The following is a 15,955-nucleotide window of genomic DNA, read 5'->3' as shown; positions in this document are numbered from 1 at the left end:
GAGCAGAGGGAGCTAGATGATGACCCAGGCCACAGTCAGCATGATGTTACTTGGAAGTGGCGCAGGAGGGAGGAGCCATGGAGGAGACAGTGCTTTTTCCTGTGACGCTGCCATCTACGGTGGCAGATGGAGCTGAAGAGACACGGAGCCTGGGTGACACCGAAGGTCCGGAGGGCCATGGTGGAGCTGACGGCTCATGGGACTGAGGCGGAGATAGGGCTACGGAAGACCGCTGTGGAGCCAGTGCGACCGAGGATAACGGAGGAGCTGGAGGGAAGGTGGAGCCCGGTGGAGCCGGAGGGATGGAAGGCAGAGGTGCAACTGGCAGCCAGAAATCCCGAGGTGGAACCAGGGTGATGCCTGACCAAAGCGCAGCCGGTGAGACAAGGAAGCCTGGTGGAGCAGGTGGGATGACGTGCTACAGTGGAGCTGAGGGCGCAATGAGCCAAGGCGAAACCGACGGGTCATAGGACCCAGGTGGAGTCCGGGTTTCTGAGGCTGGAGGTGAAGACAGGGGAAATAACCTCTGAAAACCAGTCTATTAAATCCTCCTCTAAATAATCAAATTTTCTCCCAGTGTCCATATGGCTTTCACACGCAGCGGCGGGAGTGTGGGCGGGGCTTCCTTCCGAGCCCTCAAGCTCCACTAAAACTCCCTCGGGGATGGGCGTTGCTACCGACTCGCTCACCTAGTCAGACATCATAACGGGCTCTGGCTCCAGGGTGAAGCACGGCTGTGGCGCTTTCTATGCAGCAGGCACAGGCTCCGTGTCTGCGGTGGAATCAGGCTTCAGCTCCGTCTGGCTGGGTGTAAGCTGACTGTGCACTGGGTTTGGTGGAGTGGTGCTGATAGGCTACAACGCCGAGTTGTTGTTTATCAGCACCCATTCCACACATGCGGCAAAATCTTCTCGTGGACCGCTCCCTGAGACACGCTCTGCGTGTTCTACATCGCCAGCCTGAGCGAGCGGTCCCGGGCACGCCTCCCAGGGAGCGGTCCACGAGAAGATTTTCACGAGAAGGTTTTTTTCACGAGAAGGTCAGGAAAGTGTGTGAGGCACGCCAACTCCAAAAAGTCCATGGTGTGTACCTCCAGGGTGCGGTCCTTCTGCTCCAGGCATAGGATGGAAACAGCAGGGTTCATGGTGACGAAAAAAATATACTAAAGAAAATGCACAATGACGACGGAATATATAATGTGTAAAGTTTAATCACGGAAACACAATATAAACATCTGACATCAACGAGAATGGACAAGGAATGAGAGGAAGACACAGGGTAAATATACACAACTTAAACAAAGAAATTAATAAGGGTGATAACGAACACAGGTGGAAACTAATTACATAATTAACTGACAGACAGAAACTAGGTCACAGGGGAAACAAAAACACAAGACATGTGACAGCAACAAACTCAAGCTCAAGGATATCGAAATCCTCTGACATTTGTCTTTATACATTCTCGTTTTAGACTTCAAATTCATGGCCGGTGTTTTATTTTGCTCTATCCTTTGTGCTTCCGTGTTCATCATTACGTCATGGGTCAGGTCAGAGGTTACTCTTCCACAGCAAATTGCGTACGGCCATCTGTCGGAAGTTATTACAGTTGATAAAGTTTTAAATATGGATATTTTTCTAATAAAAATCCATCACTTCGCTTCAGAAGGCCTTTAACACTCTGCAGGTTTTTTTTCACATTGCAGCAAAACAGACTTAAAATACTCCGTCATTTTTTGTCATAGAGACATAAGTAATATATCAATTGAAACTATAGAATATCTTCTTTTATTTGTATACACTCAGAGTAAAAACAAAATGTTGTGCTTTTTGTAAAATAAAGAAAACTAACATGATGCGTGATTTCTCCTCTCCCTCTGAACGAAGTGCAATCTGATAGTTCTCAGAAAATGAACTGTAACTTAGTGAATACTAATCACAGAAAATTAAACTTATGTCTAAAAAAACGTTAAGATGTCAGGTTTTAAATCATGTAAGTCAACCTTCTGTGTTTATGTAATCTGTATGAAAAGAGAGCCATGTCAGAAGTCCGTGATTCAGCTCATTATCTGCTAATGCGGCCACGCCCATAGAGCCAGCGCTATTCAGACGCAAATTCAGAGGCAATACATGCATTCATCGTCTCAATCGTGTATTTATTGTCTTGAAAAGTGTTTATCTGGATGTAAAAGTCATGGTTAGCGAGCTCTAGAAGACATGCAGTTAGTTCCTGTTTTCTTTTCTTCTATAGATACATTTTAGATGAGTTTTTGTTTCTTTAGCGCCCTCCGGCTGCAGTATGAATTGGAAACTCCATTCATGGAATAGCCTCTTCTTCTTTTAGATGAATTTGTGGACTAAAAATGCACAGAGAGCGCCCTCCGACTTCAAGTATGAATTGAAAACACCAGCGCTCATAGTAATGACAATGAATATTAAATAAATATAACTCCTCTGTATAGAAAATTGACATAAGCATATGAGAATCCAATATTTCTCCAAATGTGCATGCTTTTAAACTAAAAGCCTATATTCAGACTCTTTGCATCACAGAAATACATTATATTTTAAAGTATAATATAAAACCATTACTTTATATTGTAATAATATTTTTCTGTATGTTTCATATATCATGATGAGCTTGAGACATCACAGAAGGTTTTTTTCACAGCCTACCTGACTGAAATGCCTCATTAATATGCAAGTCATTTCAGCTCATTACTATGCAATTCTTTTGTCTTCTCAGGTGAGAATGGCCCATTTTTCAGTGGTGATTCACGCCTCCACGCATACTGTGTTTCTTGGCAAAAAGTGTCTTACAAAAACTAAATCAATATATTGTTTTATATGAAGGAGTAGGCAGCATAATTTTTACATAATTTTGAAGCAAAAACTCTAGTTTACAACCTCCAATACCCTAAAGTATTGTAAACACAGATTTACTATACTTTTTTTGGCCTTATTTCAGTGACTTAAGTTTTTTGTTTTTTCAATAACCATGCATAAATATTATTCCTTCAAAAACACAAACATGTACATACATGTTCCTCACATATTATGGTAGCCTAGTTTGTGCTGAATACAGTGTAATGACACTTTTTCCATTAATATGTTTATGAACAACTGAAAAAAGCACAAATGTCAGGGCATGTCAAAACTTCTCCAGGCCCCAAATCAGCCTCAGACTCCAGAGGGTTAATAAGCCCTTTATTTTTTTATGAAGGATGGATGCATTATTTTGGACTTTTGGAAATATTTTTAAATATATATCCGATTGTGTTCATCTAAAAGAAAATAGTCATATACACCTAGGATGGCTTGAGGGTGAGTAAATCATAGGATAATTTTTGTTTTGGGGAAAATAACCCTTTAAATTGCATTTGTTTATTTTATTATTTTATTAGATTGAAGTATTTATTGTTAAAAATAAATTAAAAAATTAAGGTCTACTAAGCAGTCTGGGAGGGCAACAATGAAGATGTTTTCTGCATCACAGACAGTGAGGTGACAACAGTAATGCTAATTAGAGAAAGCAATGCATTTTTTTGAGACAGCTTTGCTACATCATTGAGAAAAGGCCATCCGATTGGTGACAAAGGGGAGGTACTTTACTATAAATCTGGGCTCTCTGACTCCTTGTGTGCCTTTGCCACTTAAAAAAAAGAAAAGAAAAAAGAGGTAAGGGCTTGGATGGTAAAGTCATGCTAGTGAACTCTGCATATTAAAATAAAGTAATTTGTGTTCATTATTTCTTCAAAACCTATGTACAGTTTAGATTTTCTCTTTGTTTATTTTTTACTTTGTTTTTGAATATGCCTAAACTGATTTTCTTGTTTGTTTGTTATTTGTGTGCAATTAGAAAACCAATTTAAGAGCTTATACTGTCATTATGATTACAGTAGAAGGACAACATTATTTGAAATACATAAACAATAAGCTTAATTGTTTGCTAGTGTTGGCAGCTAACCTTTTCCTTTATTACAGATCGGTGGATCTGAATTGTGTAAATGGATGCACAAATCAACATCAGCCAAAATGGAGTCCTGGAAAAGCCTGTTTGTTATGAGTTTAGTAACACATCTTGTCAGAAGTTTGTCTATCCTTTGGAAACTCGAATATTACTCTACATCCTCTTTAGTGTCTCTTCAATTGTCACAATCATAGGAAACATGTTGGTGATCATAACGGTCATTCATTTCAAGCAGCTTCACTCACCAACTAACTACCTCATCCTGTCACTGGCCGTGGCAGATCTGCTTGTAGGAGGAGTTGTGATGCCTCCCAGCATGCTGCGCTCCATCGAGACGTGCTGGTATCTGGGAGATTTTTTCTGTAAAATACACAGCAGTCTTGATGTGACTTTGTGCACTGCATCAATTTTAAACCTCTGTATCATTTCTTTAGACAGATATTATGCCATATGTCACCCCTTTCAATATCACAGTAAAATGACGTCACTGGCCACACTAGTTATGATTATTATCTGCTGGACTGTTTCAGCTGCTCTGGGGTTTGGCATGATCTTCATGGAGCTGAATATTCTCGGCATTGAAGATTTTTACTATGAGAACATTGATTGTGATGGAGGCTGCTTTGTGTTTCAGAGTAAAGCTGGGGCTACTTTATTTTCATTAATCTGTTTTTATATTCCTGCATTTGTCATGCTCTGCGTGTACCTGAAGATCTTACACACAGCTAAAAGGCAGGTGCAGGCCATTCAGAGTGTGAATTCTGAATTAAAAAAAGAGGGAAAAGCCACTAAGACTTTAGCCATCATCATGGGCGTGTTTCTGACTTTCTGGATACCTTTTTTCCTTTGTAATGTTATTGATCCTTTCATTGGGTATGCTGTACCTCCATTGCTGTTTGACTTGTTTTTGTGGGTTGGATATTATAATTCCACATGTAATCCCATAGTGTACGCCTTCTTTTACAACTGGTTCAGACAAGCATTCAGAATCATTCTATCCAAAGGAGTATTTCAGACTAATTCTTCAAGAACAGTGCTGTTGTAATAATGAAACACTTTACATAAAAATGCATTTCTTGTTGTTTCATTATTTTTTTTCAATGCAATTCAACAGAACCTTCTTACTCAGAGGAGTGCAAAACAAATCGGTTTTTAAAACACTTGCATGTGATTTAAGTGCGTGCATATATGTGCGCTGCATGCCCTTCTGGTTGTGTAAAAACTGCATGGTCAGTGCTAGAAAATCACTCCAAATAACATGAGAAAATATTTAAAAACTGACACTTATACATATTAAGTTCTAAATGACTGTCCATTTTACTGTATATCATTTGTAAAAACAAACTTAACATGACAGAAGCACCAAGCACATATTTCAGAAAATTATTTTGAGTAAGATGTGAGACACCTTTACTTAGGTATTTGTAATATACTTCTTAGTTACGTTTACATAGTTTATTGTCAACTGTAACTATTTAAAACCAAATAATATACTGTATTTCACAAAGTTATTTTATTTAAATAATATGAGTTTCAGCTTGCTAGGTATAATTTTTTTGAATGCAGTGGTTCTCAAATCTATTTCTACAGGCCCCTCACTATCTGACACCTGGTTAAGTTACAGCACTCAACAATTGAGCTGATGAGTTGAATCAGCATGTTAGAAAACAACAACAACAACAATGCAAATAAACAATGTCTTTCCACAAAAAGGAGTGCCATTTGTGTACCCAACATTTAATGAAGTGCACTTATGTGCTTTGCAAGCTTAAACAGCCTATATATTCATCCAAAAACGAATTACAAGCATATCATATATGATGATTGTGTATTTTTAAAATAAATATTTTAAAGGAGTATATGCATTAAAACATTTCAGTACAGTATAGTTAAATTTATATTTAAAATATTTCTAAACAAAAATGTAAAAACATCATATTTTATAGTTAAATGATTCAGATCCTCGAATCTGATTGGCTGAGAAGCCTTCCAGAAGTGCTGATATGGCAGAAGAGAAAACCCACAATAATTTTCAAAATGCTATACACTCACCATAATGAACAGCACTGTGGAAGCAGTGGAGTCATTCAGGTTCCTGGGCACCACCATCTCTCAGGACCTAAAGTAGGACAATCACATTGACTCAATTGTGAAAAAGGCCCAGCAGAGATTATACTTCCTTCATCAGCTGAGGAAGCTGCTGACACAGTTCTGTTCAGCCATCACTGAGTTTGTCCTGTGTTCATCTATAACTGTTTGGTTTGGTTCAGTCAACAAATCAGACTTCATGACACTACAACAGATAATCTGGACAGCGGAGAGGATTATTGGTCCCCCCCCTTGCCCTTCAGGACCTGTTGCCAACTCTTTCAGAGTGAGGAAAAGAGCAGGTAAAATCATCACAGACTCCAACTCACCCCGACTACAAACTATTTGAACTGTTGCCGTACGGACAGCGCCTCAGATCACTAGGCAGTAGGCACTAGAACCTCAAAACAGATTTTTCCCACACACTGTTTCCCTTTTGAACAGTTAAATGCCATCCAAGTGCAATACCCCACTTTTTGTGCAACATCCTTGTAAATTCATTTAGTCCATTTATTCATATTATTATTCACAAAACTGTTCATTATTCAATATGTTCATTATCTGTAAATATTTATTCTGACTAAACCTATATGTGTCTTTATACTTTTTTTTTTTTACATTTATTATTCTTAAATGTTTTGTGTACTGGAAGCTTCAGTACCATGGTAATTCACACTTGACATTAAAGGATGTTATCCCCATGTTATCCAAGATGTTCATGTCTTTCTTTCTTCATTCGAAAAGAAATTAAGGTTTTTGATGAAAACATTCCAGGATTTTTCTCCTTATAGTGGACTTCAATGGAGCCCAAACGGTTGAAGGCCAAAATTAAAGTTTACAGCGATCCCAGACGAGAAATATGGGTCTTATCTAGATAAACCATCGCTCATTTTCTAAAAAAAAAAATAAAAAAAAAAAAATTTTTTTTTATACATTTTAACAATAAATGCTTATCTTGAACTAGCTCTCTTCTTCTTCTCTATTAGAATTCAGGCAGTTTAGACACTGCTAAGTGTAATACTGCCCTCCACAGGTCAAAGTTTGAACTAAATTGTCATACAATATACTAGTGCAAGTGTATAACAACTAGTTAAAACTTTGACCTGTGGAGGGCAGTATTACACTAAGCAGTGTCTAAACTGCCTGAATTCTAATAGAGAAGAAGAAGAGAGCTAGTTCAAGATAAGCATTTATTGTTAAAATGTATAAAAAAAATTTTTATTTTTTTTATTTTTTTTTTTAGAAAATGAGCGATGGTTTCTCTAGATAAGACTCTTATTGATCGTCTGGGATTGTGTAGAACAATTTGAAGCTGCAGTGAAACTAATTTTGACCTTCAACTGTTTGGTGCCCATTGAAGTCTACTATATGGAGAAAAATACAGGAATGTTTTCATCAAAAAAAATTAATTTCTTTTTTGACTGAAGAAAGACAGACATGAACATCTTGGATGACATGGGGGTGAGTAAATTATCTGGAAATTTTAATTTGAAAGTGAACTAATCCTTTAAAGCTCTTTCTGATTCTGATTACGTTCACTGCTGCGTGCTTCCGCCTACTGGAGGTACCAGGTCACAACACACTTTAGAGTTATTTCAATAACGTGGAGTAGCAGTGGAGTAAAAATCCTAAATGGAGGCGGGAAAACCCTGAATTATATGCCACGAACCAGAATCTTTAATACGGAAATCAGCGTGGAGGAAGATTTCTTATGTTATCAGATTTTCAGGTCAGATTCTCAATTAATTCAGTTAATGTACGCCCTGAGGTAAAATGTTCAGTGACGATATAGCAACAATTGCATTGTACAATGTAGTCATAACTAATGTACAGGCCAGACATTCTCTTAATTTCATAATGTACTTAGACATAACAACATCACCGACCACAAACTGACAAACTGTGTGCGATACGATACCTGTGAGTTGTCCTAGACCGTCGTGGCGCGGATATTGTCTTATTTCTGAGAGGGAGAAAGCGCAACGGCTAACTTGGATCACGTGAGGCACCTCAGCATATCAACTTCTTTAATCAACTTCTTTTGGATTAGCGCCTTGTTCTTGTGAATAAATGTTCTATTGAGTGTTATATCACTAGTAAACATAGCCTACAGTAGGACTGCATTGTTTTTGGAATGTGCTTTACTGTGGAAAAAATGGTGCGAATATGTCTATTAGCTGCAAATTAGTCTGCTGGGCGCAACTACAAGATTACAAAAAAAACTTAATTGTAATTTAATACATATTTAATGAATTCAAATTATGTATTTGTTAAAACTTCATTAATTAAAAAGCATAATATCATCATCATTAGGCACAGCAGTCATTACACAGTACAAGTCTAACCTGATAGAACACTTCATTTTTATTTTCATACAATGCAACACAATATTTATAATTAAACTATTAATTTTCGGATAGCCAAAGTCACGTGATTTCAGCTGTTTGGCGGTTTGATACACGATCTGAATCACTGATTCGACTCAAAAGATTCATAACGGTCCGAAGCAGTGTTTTGAAATCGGCCGTCAATAGATATTGCTAAAAAATAACGTTATTTTTTTTAATTTTTATTTTTTTTTGGTGCACAAAAACATTTTTGTTGCTTTATAATATTAAGGTAGAACCACTGAACTCGCATGAACTGATTTAAATATGTTTTTAGTACCTTTATGGATCTTGAGAGAGGAAGTACCATTGCTGTGAATGCAGGCCTCACTGAGCCATCGGATATAATAAAAAAGATCTTAATATGTGTTCTGAAGATGAACGAAGGTCTTATGGGTGTAGAACGACATGAGGGCGAGTAATTAATGACATTATTTTCATTTCTGGGTGAACTAACCCTTTAACTCTACTCAAATACACTATTTACTTCACAGCAGTCCAAGATGTTGCTGCTATTTCCATAGTGATATTTTAGAATTAGTAACAGAGGCTTGTGTCTCTCTGTTATCAGTCTGTTAACTATCAACAGCTTTGAATCAGTGGCGGAAGAAAGTAGTTCCACAAACAAGAGGGTTTTTTCTTATTTAGTTATATAGGCTACTTGTACCGTCAAAGTCCAAACTGTTGTTTATGAGCATCTCACACTCGCAGACGTGCAATATGGCTCCAAGCAGATAAAACAGTGTTTAGTAATTTTCCTACTATTTATATGAAAGTGGCATTTTTGACTATCGATTGCTTTTTGCATTTTGGTTTTGTTAGTTCCACCTGTATTGTATTTTGTTGACTGTTGGGAAGACTATGTTACCTTGGAAATGGTGTGTGATTTGACAGGAGGGAGGTGGTTATAAAACTCTTGTGCTATAAATGTGCCCTATCTGCTTCATGATGTAGTTTTGGTTTATAGAAGGAAAGGTAAGACCTTGGATGAGAGTCTGAAACAGAGATTTAATGTAAATGAACTGTTTTTATAATTGAATTATTATAAAAGATTTCAGTGCTCTATTGGCAAATTACTTTAAAGTGATTTAAAGTATTTTTTTATAACAAGGTTTTCTTGGCTTAATGCAGAGCACTGCTGCGTATAGTTTATGTTCTGAATTATTTGTAATGATCATAAATTATAGAACATGTACTTATGTTGCAGGCTGAAATTACGTTCTCCCTTGTTTCAGACAGAGAAGCTGAATTGTGTAAATGGACGTCCGAATCATTAGCCAAAACGGAACCTGGGAAAAGCCTTTTCTTTGTTATGAGTTTAGTAACACGTCTTGTCAGAAGTTTGTCTATCCTTTGGAAACTCGAATATTTCTCTACATCCTTTTTAGTGTCTCTTCAGTTGTCACAACCATAGGAAACCTGTTGGTGATCATAGCGGTCGTTCATTTCAAGCAGCTTCACACACCAACTAACTACCTCATCCTGTCGCTGGCCGTGGCCGATCTGCTTGTAGGAGGAGTTGTGATGCCTCCCAGCATGCTGCGCTCCATCGAGACGTGCTGGTATCTGGGAGATTTGTTCTGTAAAATACACAGCAGTCTTGATGTGACATTGTGCACTACGTCAATTTTAAACCTCTGTATCATTTCTTTAGACAGATATTATGCCATATGTCACCCCTTTCAATATCACAGTAAAATGACATCACAGGCCACACTAGTTATGATTATTATCTGCTGGACTGTTTCAGCTGCTCTGGGGTTTGGCATGATCTTCATGGAGCTGAATATTCTTGGCATTGAAGATTTTTACTATGAGAACATTAAATGTGATGGAATATGCACATTGTTTCAGAGCAGAAAGTCAGCTACCATAATGTCATTGACCTGTTTTTACGTTCCCGCAGTTGTCATGCTCTGCATATATATGAAAATCTTACATGTGGCTAAAAGGCAGGTGCAGGCCATTCAGAGCGTGAATTCTGAATTAAAAAAGGAGGGAAAAGCCACTAAGACTTTAGCCATCATCATGGGGGTATTTCTGACTTTCTGGATACCTTTTTTCCTTTGTAATGTTATCGATCCCTTCATTGGGTACTCTGTACCTCCACTGCTGTTTGACATGTTCTATTGGATTGGATATTATAATTCCATGTGTAATCCTATAGTGTACGCCTTCTTTTACAGCTGGTTCAGACATGCATTCAGAATCGTTCTATCTAAAGCAATATTTCAGACAAATTCTTCAAGAACAACCCTAATGTAATAATGAAACAGATTATATGCAAATTTATTTATTGATATCTTCTTTTCTGATTGGTAAGAATTTGACCCTAAGATACAATTCTATACAACTGTCCTTTTTTATTAATTTTTTTTTAAAATATAAAACAATATAAATTCAACATGGCTGTCAACAGTGGTAAAGCACTGAGTACTGTACACTAAGTAATTTGCACTAAGCACTAAGTACACTAAGTAATTTGCACTGGTTGCCATTTGCCAATCGCATCAAATTCAAGGCACTGATGTTTGCCTATACAGAACAACCAGTGGCTCTGCACTGCTATACCTAAACTCACTACTTCAGACTTATGTGCCCTCCTGAAGCTTGCGTTCTGCAAGTGGACGACATCCTGTGGTGCCATCCCAAAAAGGCACAAAATCACTTTCACTGACATTTACATTGACTGTTCCATGCTGGTGGAATGACCAACAGAACTGACAAACTGAACTTTTATTTTTTTTTTGTCTTAAGCTATCTTGCTTTTTATTGCTATGCTGCTAGTTCTATGTATGTTTGGGAATCTGTATGTGTATTTATTTGTGAGTGGTTTAGTTGTTATTTACTTGTGAGTGGCTTTAACCAGACCTCAGTACTTAATTTCGTTCCAGCTCATGTACCATGTTTTGGAATGACAATAAAAATCATTGAACCATGAACATACCTAAGTGAAGCCGAGTTGCTGAGTCTTTAGCCATTTTCAAGAAACGGCTGAAGATGCATCTTTTTCATCAACACTTGACACATTAATACTAACACTTAGTATTCTGTTTTGTATATATATTTATTTTTTATTGAACTGTGCGCGTATACTGTGCTAGACTAATGGGACTGGTCACAGCATTTGTATATTGTTGGTTTGATTGCTTCTGTTGTTCTCATTTGTATGTCGCTTTGGTTTGTCTGCTAAATGATTAAATGTAAATGTATATCTGGACTATCAGCCTCTATCTTTTATTTGAGGAGATCCAGATAGACAGAGAGACTATGCATGAACACTTTCCATTAAAAGGTTTATTTGTTAACTGTTAATTTCAATGGGAATTTCCATTCAGCTCCCTGTGACTTTTTAAAGTAAACGCTATAACGATATAGTTCTAAAATAAAATTCTAAATATAAAAGAATTGCAGAGTCCACCCCACAACTATAACGATAATAGAATAGAGAAACAATATCGTTGGATTCACTTTCAGAATGATTTCCGGCTTATTAAGGATAAAAACATTGAGAGCCAATCAAAATTCATCCTGCTTAAATGAGATTGAGCATTTAAAGTGGTAGATGATAAAACTGCAGCGCATGCTTATATAAACAGAAAAATATTGTACGTTGGTGTGGATGCTAATGTCGTCATTGTTAAAGTTATCTTTATAGTTATTGTTCTTGGTGTGAACAGGCCTTAAAGGCACAATATGTAATTTTTCGCCACTAGAGGTCACCTATTCAAAACAAAGGCATAGCTTGATGACGCCGAGATTCAGTGCGGAATCATGGGAGATGTTGTCTTCACCTCACAGCTGGTGGAAAAGAATCTGATGGTACACGGACACAAATCATTTTCATGGATGAGATTATTAACGTTACTGTAGTGTGAAGCAGATCAGGGCCGAGTGCTGTGGGAACGGAATGAGGCCTCTGGAACGATTTCTAATGAGAGACGAGTGCGACACTATGTGATGCTGTCATGTCAATATGGGCCAAAATCTCTGAGGAATGTTTCCAGCACCTTGTTGAATCTAGGCCTCGAAAAAGGCAGTTTTGAAGGCAAAAGGGGTCCAACCCTGTACTAGCAAGGTGTGCCTAATTAAGTGGATGGTGAGTGTATAATTAAAAGACTAGTTACAAAATTATCAAATTAAAAAATTATAATTTCATGTGACAAAGATGATGATGCTTTTTAAAAATATTTTTGACTGTATGCTTTTTGGCATGTCAGTATTTGATCATAAAAAAAATCAGTTTAATGTGGTGATGTCCTGAGCCGATCTCAAGGATAGGTATCTGGGCTGATTAAGTATTTTTTAACTGATCAGTATCAGCTATCCTAAGCCCAATTCCTGATTTTACGTCAGTTGTCATGCAGACGTCGGGCAGTAGGTGGCAGTAGCTTCTTATATCACATAAAAAAGGAAGAAAAAAGTATTTTGTATTTTTGCATTATTAGAAAGTGATGTTGTTGATGCTGGAATGTTATTTGGATTTTGTTTAGAAATATTCAGCTTCATTAAATTCAGCGTGACTTGTCAGAACACTAACCATTAAAGGAACACTCCACTTTTTTTGTTCATTTTCCAACTCTCCTAGAGTTAAACAGTTGAGTTTTACCATTTTCGAATCCATTCAGCCGATCTCCGTGTCCAGCGGTACCACTTTTAGCATAGCGTAGGTTTTTAGCATAGTTCATGGAATCTGATGAGACTGTTAGCATCTCGCTCAAAAATGACCAAAGAGTTTCAATATTTTTCCTATTTAAAACTTGTAGTTACATCGTGTACTAAAAATGAAAAGTTGCGATTTTCTAGGCTGATAACTATACTCTCATTCCGGCGTAATAATCAAGGAACTTTGCTGCCGTACCATGGGTGCAGCAGGGGCAATGATATTATGTAGCGTCTCTCACAAATGTCTCCATGATTGCAAGGCACACTCCCTGTGCAAGCAGGGGGTCACAGGCGCTGCGTAATATCATTGCGCCTGCTGCACTAATGTTACGGCTGCAAAGTTCCTTGATTATTACGCCGTAATGAGAGTAAAGTTCCTAGCCATATCGGCCTAGAAAATCACAACTTTTCATTTTCCGTCAGTCTTAGTACACAATGTAACTACAGAAGTGACAAGTTTTAAATAGGAAAAATATCAAAGCTCTTTGGTCATTTTTTTAAGCGAGATGCTATTGGTCTCATCAGATTATGCTGAAAGTGGTACTGCCAGACCGGCTGAATGGATTCGAAAATGGTAAAACTCAACTGTTTAACTCTAGGGGAGTTGGAAAATTAGCCTATTTTCAAAAAAAGTGGAGTGTTTCTTTAATCTTTAAATTGTTTAGATACCTATTTGTCCCTATAGTCATGTTCCAAATTCAGCCATTGTTGAGATGCTGTTACAGGGCCTTGTTGCACTTTCTGCTGATTTGTTGTATAGACATTTGGGAGGACTGTTACCTTGGAAACTCAAATGTTGCGTGATTCGTCAGGAGGGAAGTTGTTATGAAACTCTTGTGCTACAGTATAAGTGTGCCCTCTCTGTAGCTTTGGTTCATTGTAGACAGAAAGGTAAGAACATGGATGACAGTCTGTGAAACAGACATGAACATGTTGATGAACATGATTGGAGTATTATTCACAAAATAAGACATCAGTGCAGATTTATTTTCTTATTTGGTCAATTTAAGTAGTGCATTTAAAATCCATTGTGGTTTTAACATGTAATTAATTTTTAAAGGCTGGAACTGACTTGACTCCCTTGTTTCAAACAGGGAACCTCCAGTGAATTTTGTAAATGGATGCGCAAATCAACATCAGCCAAAATGGAGTCCTGGAAAAGCCTTTTCTTTGTTATGAGTTTAGTAACACGTCTTGTCAGAAGTTTGTCTATCCTTTGGAAACACGAATATTACTCTACATCCTTTTTAGTGTCTCTTCAATTGTGACAATCATAGGAAACATGTTGGTGATCATAGCGGTCGTTCATTTCAAGCAGCTTCACTCACCAACTAACTACCTCATCCTGTCGCTGGCCGTGGCCGATCTGCTTGTAGGAGGAGTTGTGATGCCTCCCAGCATGCTGCGCTCCATCGAGACGTGCTGGTATCTGGGAGATTTGTTCTGTAAAATACACAGCAGTCTTGATGTGACTTTGTGCACTGCATCAATTTTAAACCTCTGTATCATTTCTTTAGACAGATATTATGCAATATGTCACCCCTTTCAATATCACAGTAAAATGACGTCACTGGCCACACTAGTTATGATTATTATCTGCTGGACTGTTTCAGCTGCTCTGGGGTTTGGCATGGTCTTCTTGCAGTTTAATATTCTTGGCATTGAAGATTTTTACTATGAGAACTTTGACTGTGATGGAATATGCATGTTGCTTCACAGTAGAGAGGCAGCTACCATGATGTCAATGACCTGTTTTTACGGTCCCGCAGTTGTCATGCTCTGCATATATTTGAAAATCTTACTTGTGGCTAAAAGGCAGGTGCAGGCCATTCAGAGCGTGAATTCTGAATTAAAAAAGGAGGGAAAAGCCACTAAGACTTTAGCCATCATCATGGGAGTGTTTCTGACTTTCTGGATACCTTTTTTTCTATGTAATCTTATTGACCCTTTCATTGGGTACTCTGTACCTCCACTGCTGTTTGACTTGTTCCTGTGGGTCGGCTACTATAATTCCACATGTAATCCTATAGTGTACGCCTTTTTTTACAGCTGGTTCAGACATGCATTCAAAGTCATTCTGTCTGTTAGAATATTTCAGAGCAATTCTTCAAGAACAATCTTATTGTAAATGTGATATCACTGTGAACCTAGCCAAATGTGTTTATTGGAACTTAATGAAACAACATGACATTTTGCATTTGTTGATCATCTGTCTTAGCTGTCATATTGCTGTATTTTGATACTTTATGGGCCTTTTTTTGCCTCAGCAATGCAGAAACAAAGTATAAACATCTGCCATGTTTCCTGATCATCTCCTGATTCATAACTCACCCACACTGCAAAAACTGATATGAATTTATAATTAGTGTTGTTTGACTTGTTATTCAGTAATAATAGCTCTTTGAACAAAGCGAAACATCATACTTGAAGTGCATAACAAATCTGTGTATTAATATGAAATACCTGCCTGTATAAATATGCTTCATGACTTTTACAGCTTTTCTGAGTCTGCAAGTGTTGATTTTTGCCCCTCTCTGATTAAATTCTAATAAAGTTTAACTGTTTAAAAATGCACGGTCAGTGCTAACCTCTCCCCTCCATAAGCACACTTTCAACATAAACCTTCAAAAGCACATATAAAAAAGAATTTGGCCCTAAGATACAATTCTATACAACTGTCCTTTTTAAATAAATTTTATTTTAAATATATAACAACATAAATTCAACAAAATTCATTTCTATGGGAATTTCCATTCAGCTACACTGTGACTTTTTAATAGGACTGAGAATAGGTCTATAGGATTGAGAACACTTTAAAAAATCAGTTGCTGCTACAGCAGCACAGA

The 15,955-nt window shown here is 37.5% G+C and overlaps 4 protein-coding genes across 4 annotated transcripts in view; all 4 read left to right on the top strand.

The window, feature by feature from the left end:
• Positions 1-3,660: 3,660 nt before the first annotated feature.
• taar10a (trace amine-associated receptor 10a) lies at positions 3,661-6,011 on the top strand. Its single transcript, XM_048207668.1, has one exon. It carries the CDS (start codon positions 4,007-4,009, stop codon positions 5,012-5,014), a length of 1,008 nt encoding a protein of 335 aa, XP_048063625.1. The 5' UTR covers positions 3,661-4,006; the 3' UTR covers positions 5,015-6,011.
• Positions 6,012-7,604: 1,593 nt separating this feature from the next.
• The window catches only part of taar1b (trace amine associated receptor 1b), a 28,557-nt gene continuing 20,206 nt past the window's right edge, over positions 7,605-15,955 (top strand). Inside the window, exon 1 of the mRNA XM_048207671.1 lies at positions 7,605-7,786. The gene's annotated coding sequence lies outside the window, so the exon portion shown is untranslated. The remainder of the gene's footprint in view (positions 7,787-15,955) is intronic.
• Positions 9,446-11,655, top strand: LOC125278469 (trace amine-associated receptor 1-like). Its single transcript, XM_048207669.1, has one exon. It carries the CDS (start codon positions 9,702-9,704, stop codon positions 10,707-10,709), a length of 1,008 nt encoding a protein of 335 aa, XP_048063626.1. The 5' UTR covers positions 9,446-9,701; the 3' UTR covers positions 10,710-11,655.
• On the top strand, positions 13,829-15,681 carry LOC125278466 (trace amine-associated receptor 1-like). The gene has a single exon (XM_048207666.1). It carries the CDS (start codon positions 14,227-14,229, stop codon positions 15,235-15,237), a length of 1,011 nt encoding a protein of 336 aa, XP_048063623.1. The 5' UTR covers positions 13,829-14,226; the 3' UTR covers positions 15,238-15,681.

Source organism: Megalobrama amblycephala, linkage group LG11 (assembly GCF_018812025.1).
Source record: "Megalobrama amblycephala isolate DHTTF-2021 linkage group LG11, ASM1881202v1, whole genome shotgun sequence".
In the NCBI taxonomy this organism is placed as follows: domain Eukaryota; kingdom Metazoa; phylum Chordata; class Actinopteri; order Cypriniformes; family Xenocyprididae; genus Megalobrama; species Megalobrama amblycephala.
Note: the sequence above shows the minus strand (reverse complement) of the source record. Positions and strands in the feature narration are given on the sequence as shown.